Here is a 27537-nt window from a genome sequence, read left to right on the forward strand (position 1 = left end):
CAGATTATTTATTTATTTCTGTAATGTTTGTAAAATACCTGTATCAGACAAACATTGCATAAATAAATAAATATGCAGGTATCCGACAAATATTGCATGAATACATAAATACCACATTACCATTGAAACTATCACACATGATGCAGCCACCCAACTGCTTTCAGAGGGGAGCTGCAGGAGCTGTGCCGGCTGTGGGTCAAGTAAAAGAAAACCTTGCTTATAGCAACAGAAATCACCCGGTTTGAATAGTACCGAAGGGGAAGTTTAAAAAAAAAATGGGGTGCAAACTGTGCATTTTAAAGAATATTTACTCAGCAACACTGGTCAAAACTATTTTTCCACATAGTGAAGTAACTCATCACCAGTGCCATGGAAGTGGTTTAAAGTGGAATTGATATATAGTTTAGAAAAGAAGCAGCATGAAAGTAATAGCGCTGTTTCAAACTATTATTTTTGACATTTCCTTTGATCGGAGGTCAACTGCTAACTACGCTCCCCTAAACCCTTCCTCCTCAGGCACCGTCCCCCCAAACCACTGCCCCCACCCGGCCCTTGTGGGATCCCCCACCAATTTCTTTCCATTTCCACCACTCTAAATGCCCCCCACACCCCAAATTCCACACTCCCTTGGGTCCCACATTGAAGTCCTCCTTTCTAGGAGGGGGCCAGGGAGTGGCCTTAGGGGGCCTGGCCCCCCTTGCCCCACTGCTGGAGCCGGGCCTGTTGGGAGCCTTGTCAGTGTGCTTCACTGACAAAGACTGCGATCATGGCTACCAACTTCTGGACAAAGAGGCTCGAGTGTGGAACGCAATCTACACCATGATCACGTTTGCAAGTTCCCCTATGTTTCCCAGCAGATGGGGAGAAGAAAGGAATCAAAGAGGCACCATGGAGGAGTCAGAAAACTGCCATGGCTGGACTGCCTGACTCCAAGATGGTGGACCCCCTTTTCAATTCTCAGCCTCCAGAACTGCAAACCAACAATCAGTAATGCAGACATTAATGACTACACATGTGGCTGGGGCAGGACACATGGCCCTCATGCAGTCCAACGGCAAGCCTGATAATAGATCATAGGTATTTCCACTACCACCCTAAGAGCACCCATTTCCGGCAGGCTAGAGTTATAAATGGGTGCCGGAATTAAGCAAGGGGGTGGAAGTTTGAAGATGAGGTGATAGCGTGAAATTGTGTGGACAGAGCAAGTTGGAGAATGGTTGAGGATGGAAAGAGAAAGGAAAATAAGGTGCTGGAGAAGGGAAGATAAAACGAGTAAAGGAAGGAGGGAAGAGGAGGAGAAAGCGGTTGAAGGAAGGAAAGAGCTGCTTATGGAGGATGGTAGGGACAGCAGAAAAAGGAGGACAGTGCACACTTTTGGAGGGTTGGAGAAAAGGAGGTGGAGGCAATGGGAGCTTCCAACACTTGTCAAGATCAGAGGGCCAATGACTGAAGATGTCACGTATGGCCAAGTGTCTTCATCACAGGGGACCAAATGCACACCCTAGCACAGAGGCTTACCTCTCCATGTGGTAGAATAGTTTGGGGCACAGGGGACTCCATCCAGGAGGTTCATTCTGCTCTTCTCCAGTTGAAGTTAGAGGGTTTGCTCTGTCTGTGAAATCAGGCTCTTGAGTCCTGCTGGGAAAGAATCACTGTATGAGATCCAGTGTGTAAATTCCTGCACACAAATCCCTAGGTAAAGAGGAGAGACAATGGTCCAAGTGATCCCTTTGGGTCGGCACGTCTGGGGTAATAGAGTGACTCTACAATCTGGACGTAATGAAGTGCCTGGTGAGCCCATTCTACGGCACTAGAAACAGGTATGTACCGCAAACCAGAGAATCAAGAACAGGGAGCTAGGCCATGGAATGCAAAGGAGCTCTGAAAGTGTGACAAATACAAAAGCTGCAGCAATTTGACCCATGTAGTGCATTCCAAGGGAGCCACCAACCAGTGTGCTCACTAAACGGAATTGAACCAGGATACCCTGTAACTGCACTGGGGAACAGGAATCATGAATAGTTGTTGACAAGGAGGGGTAACCATGGGAATCAGGGAAGGAGGGAACTGTAAAAAAGGTGGACAAGGATCGAACATCCCAGATTATGCAAGCAGACCCCGTGAAAACATTGACAGGCAGAGTGTTAATATCTCTATTAAAAGTCCATGAACTCGACTAAGCCTGAAATCCTACCTGCTCTCATAATGGTACCTGCCTATGCAGGACGAATCCGGCCGCCATTTTAGAGTGTAGGTCAATTGCCATGTACACAATCAACCTGATAATCACAAAGAATTCTAATACATGATGCACTGATCTCTAGCCCCTTCTCCATTCCTCTCAAAATGTCCAGTGTGGGAGATTCCAAGATGGCAGCCGGGGGAATGAGACGTGTCTGAGTGTCTCTCCCGCCAGGCCGCAGCAATAAAGAAAAACAAATAAACATTGGAACTGCAGAGTAGCCACAGAATACCCAACGGGGATCAACCCCCAGGGGGAACAAACCTGGGAATAATCAGAACGCTGAGACACGGGCTGGAAGAGTCCAAGAAGCATGCCGCGGTGTGGGCAAGTGAGCTGCCAGAGGAACCGAGGCCAGAGTGTGGCGCGGACTAGGAAGACCTCCCAACAGCAGGGCGAGACGCAGCCCACACCCCCGTGCACAAGGAGAAGCTATGTATCGAAGTGAACAGAAAGGCCGGCTCGAGGAGAACATCGACATTTCTGGGAAATATAGTTGGTAGGCGGGTCTGAACAGCAGCAGCCCGCGACACAGAGAAGGGACTGTCCCATGGTCATTGAGACGGTTATATGAAGGATAGCCCGCCTCGCCGATCATCGTAATCCATAGCAACTATCAAGTCCAGCAAATCGGAACGAATTGGGATGAAAACTTTAACCACACTTAAGGGCTCTGGAGGATTGGGCCTCCTTCCCCTCACCTAATGGAACATTAGAAGCTGCAGCCTCCAATGGCAAGGTAGAGGGGCAGCATAGGAAGAAGCAGGCCCTTTCCTCCCCATTAAATAATGGGGGAGAGATCACACGGAGGCACAGGACACTCTGACCCGGGGTGCAGGGGAGCTCTGCCTCGAGACCCCTTGACAGCGATGAGGCAACCAATGTAGAGGAAGCAGAGGGCACCTAGATGGCGGGTAGAGGACACAGGCACTCCCCATATGAGCACAGACAGTAGGACCAGTCAAGGGATTGGAAACATTGGGTCGGTAACAGAGGACAGAACGCTTGCGGAGGGATAGACGACGCACCACAGTAAGGGCTGGGCAGTGAGGTGCGGAGGGGGATAGAAAATCACAGATACCCCATCAGCACCCGGACGATCGCCGGGTACCGACAAAAGCACCCCTCACTGGCAAAACAAGCACCCGGGAAACCAACACAAGGAACAACAGTAAAAAGACTGACCGTTTCCATGCCAGGTGGCACAGCATCCGAGGCGCTCACTCAGGAAGTAAACCCCCCCCCCAGGGAAAGCATTACAGCAACGATCTGTGGAGGACTAGCAAAACACCAGGGAGTGCTCTGAAGGGACTGAGACTCCCACTGGAAGGTTCAAGGCGGCACAAGGGCAGCAAAATCAGTCATGGACCTCTACACAGGGTAAATCAGCCTCGTGCCACCCCCACCTCCAAACAGGAAGAAAGAAAACGTAATGGGAGGAGACTGGGACCGCAAGGCACAGTAGCCCACGGTCATTAGATCCCGAAACAGGGTCAAAGCACGAAGTCAGATGAAAGGGGACGGGGAGGCATACCCATATCAATCCCCACCTCTATTTGGTGATACAAGGCCACAGGAAGGAGCAGAAACGAGATCCCCAAACCAAGGAACCCCAAGCGAGGGAGCAAACAGTCCCCTCCATGGCACATATCATATTGGCAATATATCTATAGAGTCTGCATTCATTAACGACCCAGCAAGCTTCAACTCGACCATAAACCCAGCAAAAGCACCTAACAAATAGGAGTCATTCTAGCTACGGCCCAGGCAAGAGGCAAGCGGCCAGAACCAGGCAGAGATGAGAGGGGAAACTCTCACAGGACGTAAGTCGAAAACACTCAGCCATCACAAACCATCCAGAGGTCATAAAAGGAGTAGAACGAAGTGCAGTACATTGATCCCAGGAGAAGAAGACGGGACTAACCCAGAACGGGGCAAGAGATAACACAAAAGAGTATTAATGTCCAAATCCAGAGAAAAAGGGGTATAGGCCACCCCCACAGAACCAGGCAACCAGACAGGACCCTAACTTGATCCAGATGTGGACCAGCCACAACTCCATCAGTAGCAAAGGGAAAGCCCAAGGGGAAACAGTGACAACACAGGAACTGACCCCCTCACCGTCAATGTCAGCCACAAAGGAGGACATGCAAGCATGGTTCAAGGACCTCCAAGAGAAATTCATGACCACGATGCAGGATCAATTTGCAACAATTAGAGACAAAATGAAGCAAGCGGGTTGGGAACTAAGGACAGACGTAGCCAAACTAAAAGAACGGATGGACACTCTGGACAGGGTGGTCCAGAATGTGGAAGAAGAAGCACAGCAACATGGCAGTGCTGGTGTCATTTGGGCACAAGGACGTAAGCAGCAATGTTAGCAATGTTATGGTGTCAGAAATGGGTTGAGATATGAGGCCTGGGATTATAAGCCGGAGCAGTGATATGCATGCAAGCTGCATGTCGTGGCCTCTGTGGTGAATAGAACGAGGTGCATGGTGTGAATAGGAGAATAATGGTGGGAAATGGATGACACAAAGGGGTATGGATATAATAGGTATGTAGCAATGTTTTATTTTTCTTCACAGGAGCAACATCCAGACTTTAGGTTAGGACAATGGGCTTGATAAATGTGAATGTGATTATGGCCACAATTGCCATGTCTTTAAATGCCCGAGGGGGAGATGTGTTGTGGTGTACTTTCTTCCTGTCCTGTCTGCTCTGTATGAATGTGATGTCATGAGTGTCCGAGAGCGGAATGTTGTGTGAGTGTTCTCTGCTGAGTGTTCCTTGGATGACAGTTGGTGAGAGGTTGGCTAGAGAGAGGGTGTGCCGTTGGATGTTCCCCAAGGTACCTGTGTCCTGTAACCTGTGGGCGGATCTACACTACGCCGTAACAAATAAGGAAGATTCCTTTTATACCTGGCTCCTGGTATTTGTGGACTAAGCCACCTTGCATAAGCCTCCATGAGCTGTTCATGCAGGCGTACAACTAATGGCTTCCTATGTAATCCGCCAGCATTTCTCATCTGCTAAAAGTAGGCAGCTTCCATAGAAATGCATTGTAAATGCCAACTGCAAAGCACTATTTGCAGGAGGCATTTACACCTTTTACAAAAAGGATTGTAAAACTAAAGCCGATTTCACCTGTTCTCACTCGTCACTTTTGCAGTCCATTTTGCAAAAGTTGCAAATTGCATAAAGGGGGCCCACCCGTACATGAGTGCTAAAAATGGTGGTCATCAGCATGCAATGAACATTTCTTTTAAAATGGACCCCAAACTGTCATTTTCTAACATGAGCTTTTCTGAAATAAATTAAGGGAGTACTCAAAAGCACAATCTGTCTATCACTCCCCCTGCACACAATTGCCCAAACTGCCTGTGTAAACAGCACTGGGTTATTCTTGTTACTTGTTCCTCCCAAACTGGTTTTACTTTCATGCACACTGAATACTGCAACTAGAGTGTTCTCCCTATATTTGCAGGGTTTGTTCCAGCTGTACTATAAATATTCTGATCAAAATCTAGCAACCAAAACAGGTGTTGACTAATACATATGTATTCTGGGGGTAGGAACTGTGTCACACTTAGATGGATTGTTGGGGGTAGGAAATGTGTCGCACTTAGATGGATTGTTGGGGTGAGGAAATGTGTCACACTCAGATGGATTGTTGGGGGTAGGAAATGTAATACACTCAGTGCTCCAGATAAGAAGTAGTATTTTACTCCCTATTCTTTAAACTTGGGAGTAAAATTATTTTTGGGGGAGTAAAAATGCAAGTCCATTTCCGAACGGGAGTATTTTATAAGCGAGTACAAATATGTTTTAACTGCAAACGCAGATGTCTTTGCAATTATTTCATTGCACATAGATATACATGCACATCAAAACATACATGCTCACTCCTTCCAATCACAATTACAGAAAGAAGCAGGAAGACTCTGTACTCTGGACCAGAGTATTACTGTAAATCACAAATCTGAAGAGATATCTAGAGAGCAAAAATATATTGACTGCAAAGGTGTATAACATTTTATTCACCATGATACAAAAAATGTCAAGAAAGTCAATTAATGGCATATTACTTTACATTACATTATTATATCACATAACACGACAACATGGGTATACATAAAAGCTGGCTAAAATTAGTCCATCACGACAATCATTCATAGTGCAGCATTCAGACCATACACAGCACTCAGTGACATTCAACCAAACAACAATTACTAAAAAACATGACAAAATTGATTAACAGTAGGAGGTGGGATAGAATGTCCTCACCTCCCATCTGATTATTGTAATATTTCAAGTTTTTACACAAACAGCAATAGAAATAAATACAAACGTTCTGTCGCAAGGACTGGAACTAGGAGGGAAAATGTTGTATACATGACATCCCTGGAAAGTAAGCTCAACCGGTTTCAACGTAGAATGTACTTTGGACAACGTCTTCATCAGGAGAAAGAAGTCATAAAAAGCTGCAAGGAAAGAGCAATAGTGCATGATTATGCGGCAGTGCCCTGTCTCAAGTCTAACTCAAGAACCAAAAAGTATCTACACCACATGCCACCTGTTACAGACCATATATATGGTATATATATTACAGCCATCCGGTGTACCTCCGGCACCCCTCCATTCTATTGATGGCTAATTTGAGAATTTAACAGCCAATGGGTTGCCCCTTCTCCCACGTTGAGGGAGCCCCTGTGGTACTTTTTTAGTCTTACAGTATTGCTGTTCTTGCTCATTTGATGCGTAGCTTATACTGATTAGGCTTTATATATATTTTTATATATATTTTTTCCAACAGTGAACCAGGCTATCTCTTGCTGACACGCCTTGCCTCGCTGCATAATCCATCCAGTAGATCACCCTAACATATCCACCGCAGTAGGGTGTTGCCCACAGCAGTGCTATCCAAGTTAAAGGTGAGCAGGCCTGCCTTACATGATACAGGCCATTCTTGTCCAACGCAGCATGTTTTCGGCGTATCCAGGCCTTAATTGTTCTTTCTCCCCCTCCCTTGTCCAATGTAAGATTTTAGTGGCTCTTTGGGGTTAGACAGCAGCAACTCTACCTTTACCCTCCATTCTGTATGTGAAAGTGCATACACATGAGGTCAGTTCTGGTGCACAACTGTGCATTCCTTCAATTGATATCTGAGTGGACTAGCTCTTTTTGTCATCTAAATTCTCTGCATTAGTGGTTTCCTGTGGTGCATCCCACTTGCCATTCTCAGCACGGCTCTAAAGGTGTTACTTTCTTGTTTTGGTTTAAAAAAATTCTGTAGCTGGGGTTGCTTCTGATTCTTTTTCACTTCTCCAGTATAATTTTATTTTATATATTAGTATATGGTCTGTAACAGGTGGCACGTGGCGTAGACACTTTTTGGTTCTTGAGTTAGACTTGAGACAGGGCACTGCCGCATAATCATGCAGTATGGCTATTTCCTTGCAGCTTTTTATGAATTGTTTCTCCTGATGAAGATGTTGTCCAAAGTACATTCTACGTCAAAACCGGTTGAGCTTACTCTCCAGGGATGGGAGAAATACAACATTTTTCCTCCTAGATCCACCCTTGTGATAGATTGTTTTTAATTATTTCTATTGCTGTTTGTGTAAAAACTTTAAATATTAAAATAATCAGATGGGACGTGAGGAAATTCTATCCCACCTCCTACTGTTAATCAATTTTGTCATGTTTTTTAGTAATTGTTGTTTGGTTGAATGTCACTGAGTGCTATGTATGGTCTGAATGCTGCACTATGAATGGTTGTCGTGATGGACTAAGTTTAGCCAGCTTTTATGTATACCCATGTTGTTGTGTTATGTGATATAATAATGTAATGTAAAATAATATGTCATTAATTGATTTTCTTTAATTTTTTTGTATCATGGTGAATAAAATTTGATACACCCTTGCGGTCAATATATTTTTGCTCTCTGGATATCTCTTCAGATTTGTGCACTTCTTCCAATCAGACATTAATAATAGCTGTTTCTTCCAGTGGTACTACATGTACTACAGGTCCAAGCATATCTATGCAGCTTTTGGGGTGAAAGCATGTGCACATTGTCTTGCGTGCATGTTTTCTATTTTTTGGGGGGAGTATTTGTACTCCCTATTTTTGTTTTTGGGAGTATTTTCCTATTTTTGGGGAGTAAAAGTGTATCCACGCCTTATCTGTGGCGGTGGATACACTTAGATTGATGGTTGGGGGTAGGAAATCTGTTTCACTTAGACGGATTGCTGGAGTGAGGAAATGTGTCACACTTAAATGGCTTATTGGGGCAAGGGACTGTGATACACTTAGATGGAGGGCTGGGGGTAGGAACAATGTCAGCTCCAGATGGATTGTTGGGTTAGGAAAGTTGTTACACTTAGATGGATTTTGGGGATGGGAAATGTGTCGCACTTGAATGGAACTTAGGGGTTGAGAAATATGTTACCGCCAGATGGATTTTGGGGGTAAGAAATGTGTTGCACTTAGATTGATTTTGGGTGTGGGAAATGTACTGCTTTTGAATGGAATTTTGGGGGCTGGGAAATGTGTTACACCTAGATGAATGTTGGGGGTAAGAAATATGTTGCACTTAGCTGCATTATGAGGGTAGGACATGTTCTACACATAGATGAAAGCAATTGGTTAGACAAGGAGGAGGATACAAAAATAGTTGCATTTGATTCATATGGAGTTTGGTGATGTGTCATGCGCTACTGCATAAGAGGGCGGGCTTTGTCGCTGCACCTAGACACTTAACGTGGAAACTGTATCGCACTAGAAGGACCTGGGGATGGACTATGTATCACTCCAAGATCCACAAAGAGGGCGGGCATTTACTGCACTTAGATCGTATGTGAGATTAAGTACTGCTCCTGGCACCTAGATGGAATCAAGGGGGGAAACAATGTTGAATGTATAGCTAACCATTTTATTCCTCTCTGACTCTGCACCATTGTAACTTAGCCGAAGGCTACACTCCCACACACATCTGCTTTCACATACAACTCAAACACTTTTGCACAACACCCCTACCATAAGAATGCAGCTACTTTTCACGACAAAAAATGTGAACTGTAGCTACACACATAACTGTCCGTCCTCTCACAATCACCCTCCTTCTTAACTTCTAGTATACCCCCTTCCACATGCCATTCAGACATGGGTGACAAGCAGGGTCTGGGCCACCCTCTCATAACTTTCATGACCGAAATGCATACACGCATAATAGCACCTCCCAATTTCCCATACTTTGGACCCTCTGAGGGTGTTCAACCAACAACGCATTGGGACCATAATTATGGTGAAAGGTGCTATACAAATGACGGGAAAAAAAGATTGCATTTTGTTATTCTCCTTAGAGAATTCTCTATCTCTGATTCTCTATCTCTGATTCTGCTATCAGAGCACTCCCACAGAAGTTGAGCACATGCCTTTGTTTCACGCAGAGGCGTTGCTGAGGGGGTGGGCTGAGGGTGCTATAGCCCCGGGTCTTTTGGTTGTAGCCCCGGATAGAAGCTCAGGGGATACAACCAAAAGGTGGGGCTAGCCCCAAGTCCCAACAGTCCCAACATTAGTGTAGCCCAGATCTTTTTGAGACCTAGCAACTCCCCTGGTTTCACGGCACCCAATATAATTCACACTGGTCACAGCAGAAGTCTGTTAAGACCCAGATGCGGAGAGCCCTTCTACTCGCAAACGTAGGACGTGTTCACTTTGAAGGGCAAGCATCATGCCAGCAGCCGGGCATGTTGGCCTCGAAAGGGATTTTCGCTAAGCCACCACCGTTCACTCCAGGTCTCCCTCCTTGCCTTGGATCAAGTTCCAATCTCTGGGGAGGGATCACAGAGCCAGTATAAAAAAGGGTCCAGGGTCCAGCAAGGAGAGCAGAGCACTTCTGCAACTGATGTCTCTCTCCTCCGCAGCCTTCGCCCTTCCCTGCTGCAAGGTAAGGGCAGTGCCATGGACTGAACTGAATGAGACGTATGAAAGGAGGCCGCCACGCGGAACCACGAGGTCATCGTAGGGAGCCCGGCAGAGAGCCATGGGCACCTCTGCCGGGCTCCTTTGCAACTGTAGCAGCGGTGGATTGGCCTATAAGGATCTCAGGAGGTTTCCCGCTAGGCCTCGGTCCCCTGGGCCGCTTTTGTGTGCTAACCTATATTATTTCCACATTTTCTCACAGAAGAAAGTCTTGGGCTTGCTGGAAATGTGTAATTTGGGGCCACTTTGATCATTTTTTTCCAGGGCCTCTTTTGGTTCCCAGTCCACCCCTGAACTGTAGTGATGTTCCAGAACGAAACCTGGTTCTGGAACACTAAGAACACAACACAATACGTTGCTGTGTATGGCTCCGACTGGGAGCCAGCAGCACCTGTGTCCTTTTCTGAACGCTGTAGCCTTCTACGGGGACATCACAGCTGAGGATTATGAGATGCACAATCTGCCCTGGACAGTGCTGGAGTCTAGGCTCTCACAATCAGTCAGACCTGCAGCCTCTGCCGTGTCAGGTGCCACGCAGGGTGCCTGGTGTAGTCGAGGGGTGAGTGGTAGGATGCCAGGTGCAGCTTTTTTCATAGGGCCTGGGGGGTGAACATACTGTAACGCAAGGGAGATGGAACAGGGTAGCAGGGCACCAGGTATCCAGTGTTATGATATGGGAGAGGGCAAACAAAATGGTGGTGGGTTAGTTAAGAAAAAGGGTGCTGGGGTGAATGGCAGGATGCCAGTTACACATTGCCTGTCATGGGGGGAGAGGGGAGGAGATGTATACTGCATATAATTCCCCCATGCCTTACCTCTCCGCCCTCTCCAATGGCAGTCCAATATTGGGCCAAAGGGGCACCACAGAGGATGGAAAGGGGATGCAGGGGGCATACACAACTTGAATTACAGATGTGTAGCCTCCTAATATGAGGGGCCTTACACCTGGGCGTTCAGATTGACATCATAGACTCCTCAAGGCTTGCTCTCGTATGTAGCCAATGTCACTCAGAATGACCCAGAGCAATAACGCCTGGCAGTTTGTAGCTACCTATCTATACTTTCTCCATGCGGCCAGTGGAGCTGGGGAGGAGTCAGCAACATCAAGCGGGCAGCAGCGGTGTCAGCTTCCCTCCTCTGCAGAGGACGAGCACACACAGAGCAGGTAAAGCGCAGGCAGCAGGAGGGCAAGCCTGCCTTGCAAGCTTGTAGGGGGCAACTCAAGGGCAGGCAGCTGCTGTGCACGCCTCATTCACACACAGCGCAGGGACATCACACAAAGCAAGACAAGCCCCGCTTGCAGCCGGAGTCCTGCGATACAGGCAAAATCATTGGTGGTGCCCACCGGAATCATGCAATTAATGATCTCCTATTGTGTTTATAACATTTACCCTCAGAAGAACTCACGAGGAATTACGCTTAGGATATAGCTGTAATTAGACACTGATATTTAAAAAAGTATACTTTAAAAAAAATATGAATTACATTTGGGAAATACAGAAATGTATCCACGTTGTGCATTGTTTACAAGCATTTACTGGGATTACCTCTAATGAAATAGAGACAGTACTTTTTTCCTTTTAGCATGTGTCACATTTTTTCACAACAGTGATTGCAAACTGAATAATGGTTTTCAAATGTGTGTCTCTCACACTGTAGTTGACACCTGTCGTGGAGGGCCGACAACCGATTTATCATCCATATCCCCAAATTGTCCCTCACCGTATAGCCTCGTATCTCTCTCCTAGACACGTGTGGACCAGTTTCCACCCTGCCTTTCTTCACTCAGGGTTTTCATCAGGACATGCACATTAGCATTGCAACCTATCTTTTCTGCAGATCAAAATATTTCAACAGAAATCGGGATCCATCGCCAAGCAAATTCTAGAAGTCTTAAACAGAAAGCAGACATTTTAACATGCATTGTAAATCTTGCATAAATCAGCTACATCTTATTCTTAAAGAGTGCTGTTTTTGCAAACTGTTATTTTTTCATGAAGGACAGGCTTGGACAGGCGTATAGAAAGAAAAGAGGGCAATGCCTGAAGAGCAGGCAACAGCGGTTAGTGTGGGCCAGTTTGGAAGGAAAGCGGGCTAGTTTGATGAGGTAATGCACTGTGCAGCTAGCCAAGCTAGCCTGTTTTGTCTCTGGTCAATGTTATGGACCCAAAGTGCATTAAAATGAACTATTGCCACGCATCTAAGCTACGTCCATCAAATGTATTAGATAACAAAATAATCTGTTCTAAGTAATATTCTGCTTGGGTTGCATTCTTGTAACCCTGAATCAAGCCCTCTTACGCTTCCTCATAGCGCCTCCATGCCTGTGGGCTGTAGTGCGCTCTACAAATCCAAAAATAAAAAATAAATAAACATTTTACCAAAAATGTCTCCTTCCCACTCATCCCGGTAAGCAATTTGCGAAAAAGTAATGGCTAGTGATTAGAGATTGTGGGCCACTTTTTTTTTATTGGTTCCTGGGCCAATATTTTCCTAATCTGGCCCTGATGAAATCCTCCTTATTTTGTCACATATATTGGGATAACATTCGACACGTTATTTTCTTTTCAATGACACCTGGAGAGCTGTGTTGTCATAAACAACAGCACATAGTTCTACTCTCACTCACACATATGTGATGTTCCCCACGGAACCGTTGCAATATGTGAAGACTCGGCTCCCATGTATCCATTAACCACAACATGGCTTATGTATCTTCCCCAGAAACTGGTTACAAGTACTTTGTTTACATTTTTATTGCCATAGAGTGAGATTGGAAACAAATGTACACTTATTGATCAAGCAATGTTTCGTGTCCTCCTTCTATGCAATCAATTGTACTCGGTCAGCAATCTTGTTAATTTTGATCAAATAAAAATCACAGATTTAAAAAAACAACACTGTTTTAAGAATAAAACAAGGCTAACTCACGACAGATCAGCGAGGCGTGTTGTAATGCAGTTTTTTGGTGTACAGATTCCCAGGAATAAATTCAGGAGTGGATCACAGATTGTGCAAACATGTTTTTATATACAAAGACTGGTACTAAACATAAATGTTTATGTCCTGATGAAAGCCTTGAGTAATGAGTGTTAGGGTTGAAATGTGTGCAGACATACGAGAGATAAAGATACGTGTGTAGTTTTAAAGATGCCCTAATTGGGGGTCAGGAAGAGAGCTAGACTGTCAACCCTCGAATGTTCGAGTTACCCTTAGTGTAAGAGACACACGATCGAAACACCCATGAGCAATCTTCAATTGCAAAAGAATGATTAAGATTGTGAACAATGCATGGGAACGAAATAAGGATTTGATGAGCAAGATCTAAAAGCAGCCTCTGGTTATCTGGCATCACCCCGGAAAATCAGGATCGCCTTTGGGGGGAGCGAGGAGTTTGTATATGACAGCACACACCAGACTGCAAATCTAACTTCCATGTGAGGTAGACATTCTAACCGTCTGCCCATTATATACGATCCATTGTGTTTTAAATGTCTTCTAAAAGTGTCCTAATGCGCCTTCATGAAAATTCCCAAATGCACAGAGTTATAATGTTAGGCAGGTGTATTTGTTTGGCTTGGGGAGTCGCTGGGGGCTGTCCATGTGATGCTAACAGGTTCTTCAAGGGTAAAAGCAGGAGCAAAATAGTTCCAAGCTGCTGGCCATTTTAAAACTTTCTTTGGCTGAAATGATGAGATGTGCGAGCACATCTCATTACCATCACTTGTGCCAAAAAAGGAGCAGCCCCATTCACAAAGTGCATGTGAATGGCAGCATTGATGCACCCATTCAGATGCCCCTTTTCACCCCTTTGCGCATTTGTGCAAATCATGGGGCATTTCTGTACATTTAAAAGTGCACCCAGAATTCACAAACGCGCTGTACTTTTAAATGATATGCAGGAATGAGGGTCAGGCTTCAAGGGCCTGTCTCTGTGAAATGCACTCCCAGCAAACACGTGGTTGCTGGCAGCCAGTCATACAGTAGTGTCAGGAGCACGCTCGTGACACTAATGTATGCAAGGGGGCTGGACAGCACATCCTGAAATGTGCAGGTCACGTTTGAGAAGGTGACCTGCGCATTTAAAAAAAATGAGCAAATGTAACAAGCACAATCTATGCGCTACATTTTGAGAATCTACCCCATTGTCCAAATTGTGAACTAAGGTCTGTGCAGTTTTTGGACATCAATGCCTAGTGTGGCTAACAGTAATTGTAATAGTCATTCACCTTGCTTCAAAGAGAGAACATATATACCCTGGGCAGCAGGGCACTGGAAACGCCACTGTCTTACAGAAGATAGGAAGTATATGGCAGTGATGTAGCTCAGTGAGTCAAGCCCTTCCAGCTGTGATTTCTTTTTGCCTGCAGTCCCGGGTTTGAATCACAGCAGGACAAGCCAAGCCCTACCTTCTCCCAAAGCCAAAAAAAGGAATAATAGCATTAGACTTAGCTTAGGAATCTACTGTCCGCAGCACTATTAAAAGGCAAAAAATACTCTTGTGGCAAGAGCCATCTGGTTTGGAATGAGGAAAAGCCACCCCATCTGTGAACGGAGGTAGCACAGTGGCAATGTGCTGGTCTCGGAAGCAAGACCGCGCAGAGCAACATAGGTTCGAATCCCGGAGCTGTGCCCGCTGTAAAACACCAATAAAATCTGCCAGAGATGGACCACCTGGGTCAATGTGTGCCAGTTTGCGAAATTAATACACTCTGCAGCTGTTAGCTTTATGAATATTATTGGCTCAAAGGGTTTTCAAATATAAAAATGTGGCGCAAATATGCCTCCAATACTACTCAAAAGTGTTGTGGCAAAAAGTAAGGAAAGTTGATTTGCAATTGTGGGCCACTTTTTTATTGATCACCCGGCCTCTTTCCTACTCCAGTCCGACAGTGAGAGGTATACTTAAATACGGTATTATTATGGGTGTCAGCTATGATATGATATGATGAGTTATTAAGGCAGGTGTCCCTCCCTCAGGGAACACTCACCTAATATATAGTAGGGCTACACAGAACAAGTTCTGCACGGCCATCAGGAGTGCAAGCTTCCCTGCACAGACAGAACAGATGCTATACCAGTGTCCTCAGCAAAGGGCCTTCTCCAGGTTCCGTATCTCAATGAGATGGGAGTGACGCCCACTGGTTTTGCCCTGCACTGTCTGTTATAAAATGATGTGGAATGTGCTTTAATCTCGGTTTGATGAAGTGTGTGATCTTCTACCAGGCGTGTCCAAATTGGGGGGTAACCCGGTGCTAAATCTATTGGAATACCGCCCAATGGAATTACTGTTACCGCCACTTGGTCTGGCAAAATTACCGCTGGATAACAAGTGTAGGTGGCAGAGTTAATCCCTGTTTTCTTAGAGTCCACTGAACTCTATGGGGCATTTTTGGCAGAATTGCTGCAGGTGTAATTACCACTGTGGTAATTCCACTGATTTTCGGCAGAAAGTGGGTGGATTGCTGGAGGTAAATCCCCCACTGCAGGGCCACACTTGTAGTATGAAGAGTGGGAAAAGTGGTGGTAATTCCGTTACTCACAATGAGCCTAGTGCTGGGACGTACAGGATCTTAGACTTGTGCTGGTTACTACCATAGGAAATCTATGGGACTTAGAAAGGCAATGCACTGAACCATCTCTGGATAATACCTTGAGTTAGTCCAATAAAAAGGTATCATAAATTGGATTCAGTTCAAGGTTCACTTGCAATACACCGAACAGGTACAGCGCATGCTTCACTCATGCACAAACATGTGCGGCAATCTCAGCAGCAGTGCAAGTTTAACTCACCAGTGCTTGCAATGCACAGATGGGGACACCGCAGTGCCGGCAATCTAGAGTGTTTGTCCAATTAACATAGGGATGTGTAAGTGCCCGGCACTTAAGTGGTTAAGAAGTGCCTATGCCAGGGGTCTGCAACCTGTGGCTCTCCAGATGTTCTGGCTACAACTCCCATAACCCCTTGCGATGGACTATGCCTACAAGGGCTACTGTGCCTTGTAGCCCAAAACATCTGGGGAGCCCAAGGTTGCAGACCCCTTGCCTATACTCTCCCATTACAAGTGGAACGGGTCCTGGTTGTGCTGTGTGTTCATGCTAGGCCAGAGAGCCCAGCTGTGGTAAAGCCAGAGTCATGCTATGCGTGCCAGAGGCAGGGCCGCCTGTCTGTTATAGTGAACTCTTGGCTGTCTCCTGCAGAATGCCCCCTGTGCTGGTCCTGCTGCTCCTGGCTTCATCCTTGTCTGCTGTACAGGGGAGTCCTGTGTGCCGACCGACCAATGCGACCATCTCGGCCGAGAAGGACGACTGCCCCGTCTGCGTCACCTTCACCACCTCCATCTGCAGCGGATACTGCCATACTAAGGTGAGGTCCCATTTCACAGCTGTGCACATTGTTAGTGCCTTTGTAGGGTAAAGTCAGACATGTTTGCAGTGCACAAGCATAGCAGTGTGGTATCCGGTCATTGCATTGACAACCAAAGGATCGACAGCCAAACCATCTAAAAAAAAGCATCTAAAAAAAAGCATCTAATGCATTTTTTTAGATGGTAAAGGGTTTAGTTTAAAAAAAATGGGTTTTAAAGGCTAAAAAAAGGGGTTGGAGGGATCCCCCTACCCATTAAAAAAAAAATGAAAAAAATATGCATTAGATACTTTTTTTTAGATGGTATGGCATTAGATGCTTTGGCTTTCGATGGAATGACTATAAACCCATGCACACACCTTTGTAGTGGATACCCTTATAATATACATTATCCCACAAAACAGCTTCCTTACTTTCTGTTATTGGTGCGTGCTCAAGTGTCTCCAGACATAGCCATGTACCCCTTTTATCATAAATGAGGGCAAGTTACCATGGAATATCCAAAAATATACATATTTTAATACATATCAAAATAACTTCAATAGGCAATACATTTGTTAAAAACAACAATATAGTCTTAATCCATTCTTACACTGACATATACGCATATATATGTGACTCATATGGCAAAAGAAGAGGCACATCTGATTCAGCCCCTTGATGTCTCTACTGAAACCCCACCCAATGGTACACCCTTAATTTAAGGGGGCAAGAAAAGGTGCCTACACTTCAAAAAATGTGTTTCTAGAACCAACAGTCGTTTTTGGAAAATGCACATAAATTGATTCAAATTGCATTCCTTATTGGTGCTGTCTTCAGGGCACTTATTCTTTTTTTCATATGTTCATATTCATTGTATGACGTCACAAGATTTGGCCATATTCCCAACATTCTAAAAAGACAAACAAAAAAATGATCTTAATACCATGGTTATTGTAACTTGTAACATGTCAAAACCCCTGGGGCACCCAACACGTCTTCACCTTTATACAATTCTAAACAGAAGGATTCACTTATTTCCAACACTTTCATTACCCATGAGAGAGTGTTTCTCTTAGGTCGCTCTATTCAATAGTATCTGAGTTGGAGGCACAAACTGAACCTCTCATATTTTTTAGTATTCTATTTCACTAATAGTTACTATTTAATGTCACCACTTATGACAAGGCCCTATTCTTTGTCATTACCATTTTCAATCCGGTAATGGCCTGCTTGTTCCTTTTGCTGGCATGCACTTGGTAGGGGCAGTTGGATTTGTGCACCCACTCCGTGAGAAAATACTGCGGGGGGAAGAAAAAAGCCATTTACTCTATGTGTGGGTTAAACCAAGCCGTTTAACCTACGTGCAAGTTGGGCTAACTGCACCGTCAAAGAACCAGTGCTTACCTGCTGTGATAACTCGTGCGGGGGCTCTTTTGTTGACGAGGCATGCAAACAGCTTTGCCGCATATTCCAATCAGGCGTCTTTAAGGCGCATGTCTTCATGGAATCTTATCCCTTTTGCTGGCGTGCACTTGGTAAGAGCAGTTGGATTTGTGCACCCACTCCGTGAGAAAATACTGCGGAGGGAAGAAAAAAGCCATTTACTCTATGTGTGGGTTAAACCAAGCCGTTTACCATACGTGTAATAACAGAAAGGAAGGAAGCTGTTTTGTGGGATAATGTATATTGTTTGTGAATTTGTCCTCACCCACACAGCCTCTGAAAAGAGGACTCTGTAGCTCTAGATAGCTGGTGGATGCCCTTCTGACATTACCAGAATCCTTCTAGAACGCAACAGCATGTGTGTTGTCTTTCCTTCTATTCCACCGGCCTAGCACACATTGCGGATAAGGAACTGCATCCCAACTAGCCAAATATTCTGCAAACAGATCCAAAACCAGTCAGAAGGCCAACCACCAGGTACAGTGTGTTCCCATTCCGCTGTAAATCTGGTCCATCCTTCCATCCATTCTCCCTGCACCCTCAAAGTAGGCACTGTCGTTACAAACCCTGAGGGATTCTACACAAAACAACTTATCTGCTTGCCTTATCTTTGGTGCCCCTGGGTCCCAGTCTCTTTGATAGAAAACTCCAATCACACCGTCGTCCTACTGTGCTTCCACTTCCAATGCAGCAGCGACTACCACTGTGCGCTCAAGTGCCCTGGACCACGTCACCACAAAATAAACTGTCAGCACGCTGCTGCACAAACCACCCAGGAAGCACTCTCACTGTACGCAACACTTAGGTACGCCAGCCCACATCAATTTGTATTTTGTATTTAGTTGTCATTTACATAGCGCCTTACACCAAGGTGCGCTACAAAAAACAATTTACGGTACAATTAAGGGGTAATTATGATAGAATGACTATCAGTTGAGAACCTACAGTGATAGCCTTAAAATACAATTATGAGTGAAGTAAAAGGGTTTTCAGAGCAACATGAAAAGTGGGATAAGAATGAAGACACTTTGGAGAAAGAGGGAGAGCATTCCGATGGAAAGGAGCAAGCAAAGAGAGAGAACAAAAACGCGAGGGTGCGCACAGAGGACGGGGTAAAGTTAGAAGAACGTTAGATTGGGAGCGAAGAACACAGGAGGGAACATAAAAGGAAACAAATGATGTAAGAGATATAGGAGCAGGACCACAAAGGGACTTGAAAACAATACAAAGAAAGTTGAATTTCAGTTGACAGTGAAAAGGTAGCCAACGAAGAGAGGTCAGAGAAGTAGAGATAGAATCACGCATAGGTAGAGAATAAAAGAGACGGATAGAAGATTTAAAGATAGACTATAAAGGAGCTAAATGAGAAACAGGAAGACCAAAAAGAAGTGCAGAGTAAGAGAATAGTCGTGAGAAAATTAGAGAAAATATCAAAAGCTTAGTGGAGCTAAAGGTTACGAGAACCCTACCTTTCCGAATGTTAAAAAGATGGAATCGAAAGGAGCGCGATGGGACAGAGATGTGATAGGTAAAAGAAAGATTGGTGTCAAGGTGAAGGCCAAGATTAGGAGCAGTAAGAGAAATAGGGAGATGAGAGGGTGAAAACAAAACAAAGGATGGAGAGACAGGCTGTGGGATTGTGTTAGCTGGAAAGAAAAGAACTTCGTTTTTTGAGGGATTAAGAACAAGAAAGTGATCAGGCACCCAAATTTTAATAGCAGAGAGACAGGCTGAAAAATACATTTGGATAGCGGATGTAAAGGAGGAAGAAGAGTTGGGTGTCATTGGCATAGAAATGGTGCGACAGCCTGAAAGTGTCACAAGTCTCTCCCCTTCTCACCTGTTTCTCTTTGCTTGCAACCTTCTTGAATGTGTTCTTTCGCGTGGTCCAGGATTTGTACAAGCCTGTGTGCAGGTCTTCGGATTCCAGCGTGAGGGTTGCAAGTCCTACGCCAAGTAGTGTTCAAATATCCAGGACCGGGAACCATGAAGGAAACAGTATCTAAGGTCGGAGGCACGGAACGCTATGACCCGAGCACTGGAGGATTCCAGGAAGAAAGGCACGAAAGGGGTAGTTCAGGGAATGGAATGGAAAAAGGAGGTAATCAAGGATATCGGACAACGGGACTCGGAAGGAGACCCGAGCGAACTCCTACAACACACGTCTGAACACACCAAGGGGTAGCGTTGAGACGCGCAGAGCCGCAGGGGCGTGACTGTTTTGTAGGAAGTTGAACGTAACGCATAAAGGCTGGTAAATTACGTTTCGTAGCCAATTGCCATGTTGGAAGGATCACTGAATTCAGTCCTCTATGGGTCAGGGACCATGAAGTCCAGAACGAATGTAATCGGCGGTTCATGACAGTATGCCTCCTCTGAAGCCCCGCACCTCCGGGTTTGCCTGGTTGGATAAAATGATATCTTCGTAACAGCCGGGGGGCATTCATGTTAGAGACGGGTTCCCAGGTGCACTCACTGGGAGGATGTCCCTTCCATTTGACCAAATACTGTAGTTGACCTCGTCGGTACCTGGAGTCACAAATCCTAGAGACCTCGTATTCAAGTTGGTTATCGACAATCACTGGAGTAGATCTTGGGGCAGCTCGAGTGGACTGTACATATGGTTTTAACAGAGAAGTGTGGAAGACTGGATGAATCTTTTTCAACGACTCTGGTAGTTGGAGTCGAAAGGCCACTGGATTAACAATTTCCTTTATGGAAAAGGTCCGTAATACCTGGGAGCTAATTTATTTGGTCACAGGTGACGAGGAAGGAGTTTTGAAGATAGCCAGACGTTATCTCGTATTGAATAAGAAGGACTAGCCCTTCTTTTGGTGTCTGCATATTGTTTAACACCTTTTCGGGCCTTTTCCAGGTGTTCCTTTGCTTCCTTGTGTAAATTGATCAGTCTTTCAATCCAGGAATCGGCCACAGGAACTGGGGTAGGATGTGGGAGAATGGATGGTAGAACTGAAGGGTAAAATCCTTTGCTACAGAAGAAAGGGCTGGTTTTAGGTAAAATAGAATTACGGGTGGCAAAAGAAGAAACCTTGGAATAGACAAGGCATTCCAGTAATTTAGAAAGATAAGGGAGAAGAGAGATGGGACGAATGTTAGAGAGAATAGATGGATCCAAAGAGGGTTTTTTCAAGATGGGAAGGATAGTAGCATGTTCAACGAAAAGAAGGAAAGTAGAAGTAGCAAGTGAAATATTGAGAAGAATGGTGAGATAAGAATTAAGGGCAGGATACATTTTGGGAATAAGAGTAGAAGGAACAGGGTCTTTAGGAGAAGCAGTAGAATGAGCCCGCAAGACGAGCAGTGAGGTGTTAGAATTAGAAATAAGAAGTAAGAAAGAGGAAAGAGTCATAGTAGAAGAAAGCAGAGGAGGAGAGTCAGAGGAAGGAAGAGAAGTAAGAGAGATAGCTGATCGAAGAGAATCAACTTTATAAGGAAAGAAGTTAGAAAAGTCAGGTGCAGTAAGCGTTGATAGGAGAAAATGGTCAGGAGAAGCAGGAGTCAATAGACAAGAGAGGTATTGAAAGAGACGTCAGGGATGGGATGATTGAGAATGTAAAAGATCGGAATAGTAGAAACATTTAGAAGAAAGAAGTGTGTCATCATAGAGAGTATGGTAGGAAGAGAATTATTCACCATCGATCGTCGAATGGGACTTGTGCCAGCGACGCTCCAGGCAACAAAGTGCCCTCTGCATAGAGCAAAGGTGGGAGGTAAGCTAAGTTTGGGAGGGTTTACGAGAGGGAACACATTTAGAGAGAGGATATAAAGTATCAAGAAATGTTGAAAGAGAAGTTGGAAGAGTCGAAGTGGGTTCATGCATTAGAAGAGCAAGAAATGCAGAATGAGACGGAATATTGGCAATGCAAGAAAATCCAAAAAGAGGGGTGTTGAAAGTACAGAGATCATAACAAAGAAAGGAAGGGGTAGCAACAGGAGAAATAGAACAAATGGCAGAAACATGGGAGAGAATTGATAAAAGAATAAAATGATGACCTAAGGAGTAAACAGGGCAGATAGAAACAGCAGAGATAGACATAGAAGAAGTGAAAATAAGATCCAGGCTGGGTCCAGAAATATGAGATGGAGGAGTGGGAAGAGGTGAAAGACCGTAGGAGCCAATAATACCTAGAAAAGAAGTAGAAGCATGAGTAGAAGAGAGATGGAGGTTAAAATCGCCCAAAAGTAGAAAAGAGTTAGAGCAAGTTAAAACGACACTAAGTAGGGTGTCAATGTCCGAAGGTGGTGAGAGGAGAAGGAAGAAGAAAAATGTAAAGAAAAGACACTGCAAAGGATTTAGAGAAAGTAGAGAGAGAATATTCGAAGGAAGTAAAAGTAGGTAAGGGGTGAGAGATAGTGTGAATCGTAGAAGATGGCCAATCGAGGATACCAGTGCCTCCACCACAGCCCGAAAGACGAGGTGTATGCGTGAAGGCAGTATCATATGTAAACAGCGATGAAGGTATAGCGGAGTTGAAACAGGAAAACCAGGCCTCGGTAATATGCAAAAAGAGTAAATTAAGACCTAAAAACATATCAAGACTAGAGTGAGCTTTTTGGGAAATGGACCCAGTGTTCCAGAGTGCATCATTAATACAGGAGTGATGGGAGTCAAGAGGTGGGTAAACAAGATTAGATATATTGCGGGAAGCTAAGAGATGAGAACCCCAACGGCAAGTCCAATGGGTGGGTATTGCGCTAGGCATAGTAGAAAAAAATAGAAATGCTACAAGTATCAAGAGAGGCATATAGTGATGAAGGCAGCCCAAAGATGAAATAAAGAAGGCCATCAGCTAAAAGGCGAGCTGGGCGTGCTGCAAACAAGACAACCAACCGCAGTGGACTGAAGGAACATGAACCAGTAAACACATCAAGGATCACATGTCAGGCTACCTGTGTGCATGCTCACAGCTCACCAACGATGATCATCTTTAAAGATACAAATGGGCTTTAATAAGTGTGTCTGTGGTGGCAATCCTTAGGATGACCGTTGAATATCATCAAGGCGTGCTTGCAGTGGGCATCCTTAAAAGGACCAATGTGCCCCAGCAATTCACAACAGACATTTCATTATTTTATGTTATGGCAATTTGCAGAGCATGGCATCGTTACCATAGAGGCTTCGGCATTGTTTAACCCCTTCACTGCCAGGCTATTTTGCAAGTCTATGCAAAAAGGACAAGCATACTCGTCCTTGGCACTTAGTAACACTGGTCAAAACTACTAGCCACATGGTGAAGTAACTTATCAAACTGGCCCACACTAGCATTTTGAGTTTTTGGTTTGGGCATTGCCCTATTGCGCTACAGGCCAGTCCGAGCCTGGAGTGATCCAAGAATCGATGGCTACAAGGCAGGATGTAGATCCAGCAAGAGGAGACTCTAAACTTAGGCAGGGTTTGAGTTTGAGCCGAAGTTAAGTGTCGTCCGCGAGTTGTCAGTATCAAGCAGGTTATTACCGGAACTCTAGTCTGAACAGGAGCGCAGGGACCCAGGCAGGTGACGATTACGGGTCTTGCTCCCAATACTGCAGTTATCCAGGTTAGTAGAGTGGAGAACCACAGGATTGAGTGAAAGATCTGAAAATGAACAGGTTGGTTCCTGCAAGCTGTAGGGACAAATACAGTGTATTAAGCACTGACCCCAGTTTGAATATTATGTAATGTTGTAACAACCAAAATTCTTACCTGACGTTGGGGGACACAGGAGAAAAAGGGATGAAGGGAACTAGCTGCAGGAAGGAGTAAAGACCCAGGGCAAGCCGCAGCGACCAGCCAGAACACAGAAGGAGTTCCAGCTCTCTGATAAGCAACACAGTTCAGGTTCCAACTCCTTTTATTTCTGAGGGGGTACCTGAACGTGCTTACGTCAAACGTTCATCGTCGCCTCGGTCTGTTGCATCGCCTGCCGGGCAGTGTAGTCCCTCTGCAGCGGCATCCCGCAAGATGCCACGGCAGTCTGCAGGAGCGGAATGGAATGCCGGAGAGGACCGGAGGTACGGAACAGTTGATTAAACATTTCAAGCCGAAGGATTGAAGGAACTGCATCAGAGGAGAAAGATCTATATCAAAAAGCACTGCCAAAAGGGTCAAATCCTGGGCAACACCACATTTAATTGCCCTTAAGAGGGAATTAAAAGGGCTTTAGCTATGGGATGTCCTCTGTCAGTAAGAAGGGATGTAATCCATGTGAGTGCTGATCCCATGTCACCAAGCTGCTGAAGGTGATTTATTAACCTGCTGTCATGGAATATGTTGAATGTTGAGGAAAGATCCAATAGGACCACAGTGTGGATGTTAGCTAGATTCTTCCACAGCCTTCAGTGAGTGGTGGGAAACCATCTATCCTTAGGGTAGGACAGGTAACCTCAAAAGATAGTCCCATCCCTCTCTGTTGGCAGATGCATTCCTGGCTTCACTCAGGGGAGGGCAGAAGGTTGATGGCTAGGTACAGTTAGTCCCAATAGACAACCCAAGAAATTGCACTACACAGATATGCCCAAAAATATACATTGTTTATTACAGAATTAAGCATTAAGTAAATATAACATTAAATAAGAAACTTGAGTTAGACACAACACACCGTTAACACACAATGTAACTATAAAAACAGTAAAAGGGCTTTAATATAGACGCTTCCCAATTCCAAAGCTAAATGTAAAGACTACACCAGGTGACAGGCCCTAAACATTATAATGCTAGGGGCGGGAGAGAAAATGGGTGCCTAGATATCAGTAATGTTGAGAATCCACAAAGCCCATGCATGATCTAGCACAGTATTCTCGACAGCCTCTAGCACACAGGAAAACAGAAAACCCACAGGTAAATACTGTACATAAGTGTAGCACCTAGAAGGAGTGAATGGGTTAAATAATGTGAACAATGCCAGTGGGCCACCAAAGGTTCCATAAACAACAGTACTAGGCCTAAACAGCACTATGTTGAACTCTAGAATTGAACAGTTACACTATAACCACAAGTTACACTGTTTTGTCCTATGGTTATGGAGTGAAATGCAATGGTCTATTATATTTGATTCTGTGATGAATTTCTCACGTGACCTGTAGGAAGAGCATTCCATGGACTGGCTGAAGCTCTCATTACATCATTGCAAACCACCCTGAACTATAGTCATGATATGATGATATGATATAATATGATATGATATGATAACACAAGTGTTTCAAGGTGCGACGCGGCAAGGGAGGGGGAACAGAGGGAAGACAAACAACAATCCTACTAGGCCAGGTGTCATTCAGATTGTGCAAGTGTCTGGGGAGGGGGGAAAGTGCAGTACATGGGATAAGGATAAAACAATAAGTGAGGTACGGCCAGCTGGTGGCAAGTGCAAGGGTAAGTGCAGACATCAGGTGTCAAGTGCTGGTAGTGGAACTGTAGGGATACAGCAAACAGTCCCCGAGTGCGGGGGTTGCCAGGAAGGCAATGCAGGTGTGTGACTGGCAGGGGTGGGGACCTGTGCCCGAGATCAGAGGGTGGCCGGGTAACCAGTGCAGTTTCAGTTTCAGCCAGGAAGTCAGCAGGGGAGAGGAGGAGAAAAAGCAAAAGCAAACAGAAAGGTTTAGAGGTACTTCCGGAACCAAAGATGGTTCTCCTCAGGTTTCAGTATGGCAGGGAGGCTGTTCCCGAGGGAGGCCCCAGCCGAGGCAAGAGATCTACCACCAACTCGTTGCTTGGAGAAGCGACTGACCCTGAGGGAGTTGGAGGCTGATGAGCAAAGAGCTCGAGAAGGAAAATATTTTGGAAGAGAGAGCTGAAGGTATTGCGGCCCCAGGCCCGAGAAGGCCTTGTGGACAATGCAGAGGGTTTTGAACTTAATCTTCACAGCCACTGGGAGCCAGTCCTGGAGAGATACGATCCCTGGGCTTGAGGCCAAGGAAAAGTCTCGCAGTCCTGTTCTGGATGAGTTGCAGAGGGTGGAGAGTAGAAGCAGGCAGATTTAGAAAGAGGCTGTTGCGGTAGTTCATCCTGGAGAGAACGAGAGCTCTGAAGACAGTGAGCTTCTGAGGGAAGGAGAGGAAAGGAAGAATACCTCTGAGGAGGTACCGCTGGTAGTGTGACTTCTTAGAGATGTTGGAGATGTGAGGAGAGAAGGAGAGTGTTGAGTCGAAGATGACCCAGAGGTTTTTATCCACACAGGTGGGAGCAGGAAGAGGGCCAATTAAGGCCGGCCAGAGAATGACAGGAATGGAGGGAGCAGGTGTTCTGATGAGAAGAATCTCGGTCTTACTGGCATTAAGGCAGGGATTATTGGCGGCACACCACTCCTGGATGGCGGACAGGCAGTCAGAGATGAGAGAGGGAGAAGAGGTGGCTGCGGGTAGCCTGAAGATGAGCTGGGTGTCGTCCGCATAGCACTGGAAGTTGGGGCAGAGCGCAGCAATGCAGTGGGAAAGAAGTGCCAGGTATAGGTTGAACAGCCAGGGAGAGAGGTTAGACCCCTGGGGAACCCCACAGGTAGAGATAGAGATGGAGGAGATGGAGGGCAGGTCATGCATATTTAAGATGTTCAATGCCCTTAGGAAGGTATTAACTTGCCTAATGGATTGCACAAACCACACGTCTCAAAATGCGCTCTTTGGTCTTTTTGAAACTCTAGCTATTAGCATGTTAGAGCTTTAGAAATACAATCGCCAGAAGTCCAATGGGTCTGGTTTGCTTTCACTTTCCACGGTTCCGAGTGGGAGGAGTCAGGTTACTTTAGAAGGTGCAGTATGCCAGGTGCAGCTAATGAGCCTGCTTCAGCCCAGTACTTGAGCAGTTGCCTGGAGGAGCTTTATGTTCTTGCATAGAGCATGTTTCCAGACCCTTTGGCCTTGATCAGTGATTTCGTGCTGTGTCCTGTTACCTGCTGTTGTCAGAACCTGCTCATGTTCCTGAGACTTTGTGGTCTGCCTGCCACCCACTGCTCCTTGGCCTGTAGCCCTGCGCTCCCTGCCTTCAGTCCATGCTGCTCCTCTGTCATCACTCTCCCTGTCGGTGTGTTTACAACCCTTTCCCACAGTTCCCTTGTTCCTTGCATGCAGTCTCCTGCTCTCAGTCTGTAGTTTCCTTGATTCCAGCCCAGATATTCAGTCTGTAGTTTTTTTATTAACAGTGTGCTGGTTCCTGTTTCAGGGGTTAAGCACTGTTCTGTTCCTGCTAGACCTGTACTGGTTTCTGTATTGCGAGTATTGCTTCCTTGGTCGTGCCTTAGGGTCCAGGCACACAGTTCGCGTCTGCTGCTTGTTTCTATGATCATTGAGTGAGGCATTGTAACAGCAGCTTACTCGGAAGGCTAGAGTTGTATTTATTTATTAAATATTTATAAGGCACCTATACAGCAAATGGCATTTCCAGGCGCCACAAAGCATAAAGGGGGGAGGGAACAGGGGAAATAATGCAACAATAATGGTCCTACTTTGCCTTGTGACATTCGGATCGTGCAAGTGTAGTAAAGTGAAGTGCAAAAGGGGAGGGGAGAGGAGGTGGGGCTGCAT

At 45.4% G+C, this 27537-nt stretch overlaps 1 protein-coding gene across 1 annotated transcript in view; it reads left to right on the top strand.

Moving 5' to 3' along the window:
• Window positions 1–16434: 16434 nt before the first annotated feature.
• LOC138575002 (lutropin subunit beta-like) overlaps window positions 16435–27537 on the top strand; it is a 45741-nt gene continuing 34638 nt past the window's right edge. Inside the window, exon 1 of the mRNA XM_069649451.1 lies at window positions 16435–16599. Coding sequence (XP_069505552.1) covers window positions 16435–16599 — 165 coding nt within the window. The remainder of the gene's footprint in view (window positions 16600–27537) is intronic.

This window comes from Ambystoma mexicanum, chromosome 1p, assembly GCF_040938575.1.
Source record: "Ambystoma mexicanum isolate Mex_15411 chromosome 1p, UKY_AmexF1_1, whole genome shotgun sequence".
NCBI lineage: Eukaryota > Metazoa > Chordata > Amphibia > Caudata > Ambystomatidae > Ambystoma > Ambystoma mexicanum.